This window comes from Salvelinus sp. IW2-2015, unplaced genomic scaffold, assembly GCF_002910315.2.
Source record: "Salvelinus sp. IW2-2015 unplaced genomic scaffold, ASM291031v2 Un_scaffold2908, whole genome shotgun sequence".
Taxonomy (NCBI): domain Eukaryota; kingdom Metazoa; phylum Chordata; class Actinopteri; order Salmoniformes; family Salmonidae; genus Salvelinus; species Salvelinus sp. IW2-2015.
This window is the reverse complement of record NW_019944206.1, coordinates 1-1124: the sequence shown is the minus strand read 5'-3', so window position 1 is coordinate 1124 and position 1124 is coordinate 1. Positions and strand designations below refer to the sequence as shown.

At 40.9% G+C, this 1124-nt stretch overlaps 1 protein-coding gene across 1 annotated transcript in view; it reads left to right on the top strand.

Annotated features, from left to right (window-relative positions):
* The window catches only part of LOC112074971 (iron-sulfur cluster assembly 1 homolog, mitochondrial), a 4792-nt gene extending 4552 nt beyond the window's left edge, over positions 1–240 (top strand). The window contains exon 3 of the mRNA XM_024142037.2: positions 91–240. Coding sequence (XP_023997805.2) covers positions 91–225 — 135 coding nt within the window. The 3' untranslated portion in view covers positions 226–240. The remainder of the gene's footprint in view (positions 1–90) is intronic.
* The last annotated feature ends 884 nt before the right edge of the window (positions 241–1124 follow it).

The window sequence follows — 1124 nt, the reverse complement described above, 5'->3', positions numbered from 1 at the left end:
GGTATAATGGTGGTTGTGTTGTGTTCCAGATTGGTCTGAGGGTGGGTGTGAGGGGTTATGGGTAGTGGTATAATGGTGGTTGTGTTCCAGATTGGCCTGAGGGTTGGTGTGAGGACGCGGGGCTGTAACGGTATGACCTACACTCTGGACTTCACCAAGCAGAAGGATCCGGCTGATGAGGAAGTGCTGCAGGACGGTGAGCAACGTTATCATCGTGTTCCTTAACGTCACTGAAATGTTTTCCTCTGAATGATGTATGTAATAGATTGTCTGTCGTTGAATTGTGTAACTTTATCATCAACGTCTCCCCAATGTAATGTTGAAATGTTTTTTTCAAAACATGATATGTATATGGAGGGATTTCAGTGACAATAAAACATTTATTCAATATTTTTGCATGATTAATTCAAATTAAATTGGATCTTATTTTCCCCCATTTAAACTGGTCCTTGGTCTGGTTGTGGACGGGAACCACTGGTCCTTGGTCTGGGTCTAAATAGTTCTGGTCTTGACTTCATCTTTGGTAATCAATCCAATTTTATACTTTTGAATCCATGTGGGTAGTGGACCGGCGCAAACATGGTAGAGTGATGGCATGGCCAGCAAGGGGCTCTATTCCCTCCAAGAGTGACTTGACGTCAGGCCCAAACTCACTCAACTTCATTGGCTCACACCAGCCATTACGTTTAAGATATCAATTTAATTTATAATGCATTTAAAGATCTTTGTGTATAGATGCTGTACACCAAGTTTCTAAAAAAAAATAAAAAAAATATTTAGCAGTGTCTGAGGAGATGCTGTTTAAAAATGTTGGAAGAATTGACACTATTTTCAAAATGGCAGATTTATCACGTTTGTAGCGCCACCGTTTGGCCGAGTTGCACTACGTGTAAGTTTGGTCTCTGTTGGACGTGCCATTTCAGAGCTGTTGCTCTCCAAAATAACCCTAACAATTAGAATAGGTTTCCAGTCCCTACACTGCTGAAGTCCTAATGATAATGAACAAATACAGGAGGGTTTCACCAGTCCCTAATGATAATGAACAAATACAGGAGGGTTTCACCAGTCCCTAATGATAATGAACCAATACAAGAGGGTTTCACCAGTCCCTAATGATAATGAAC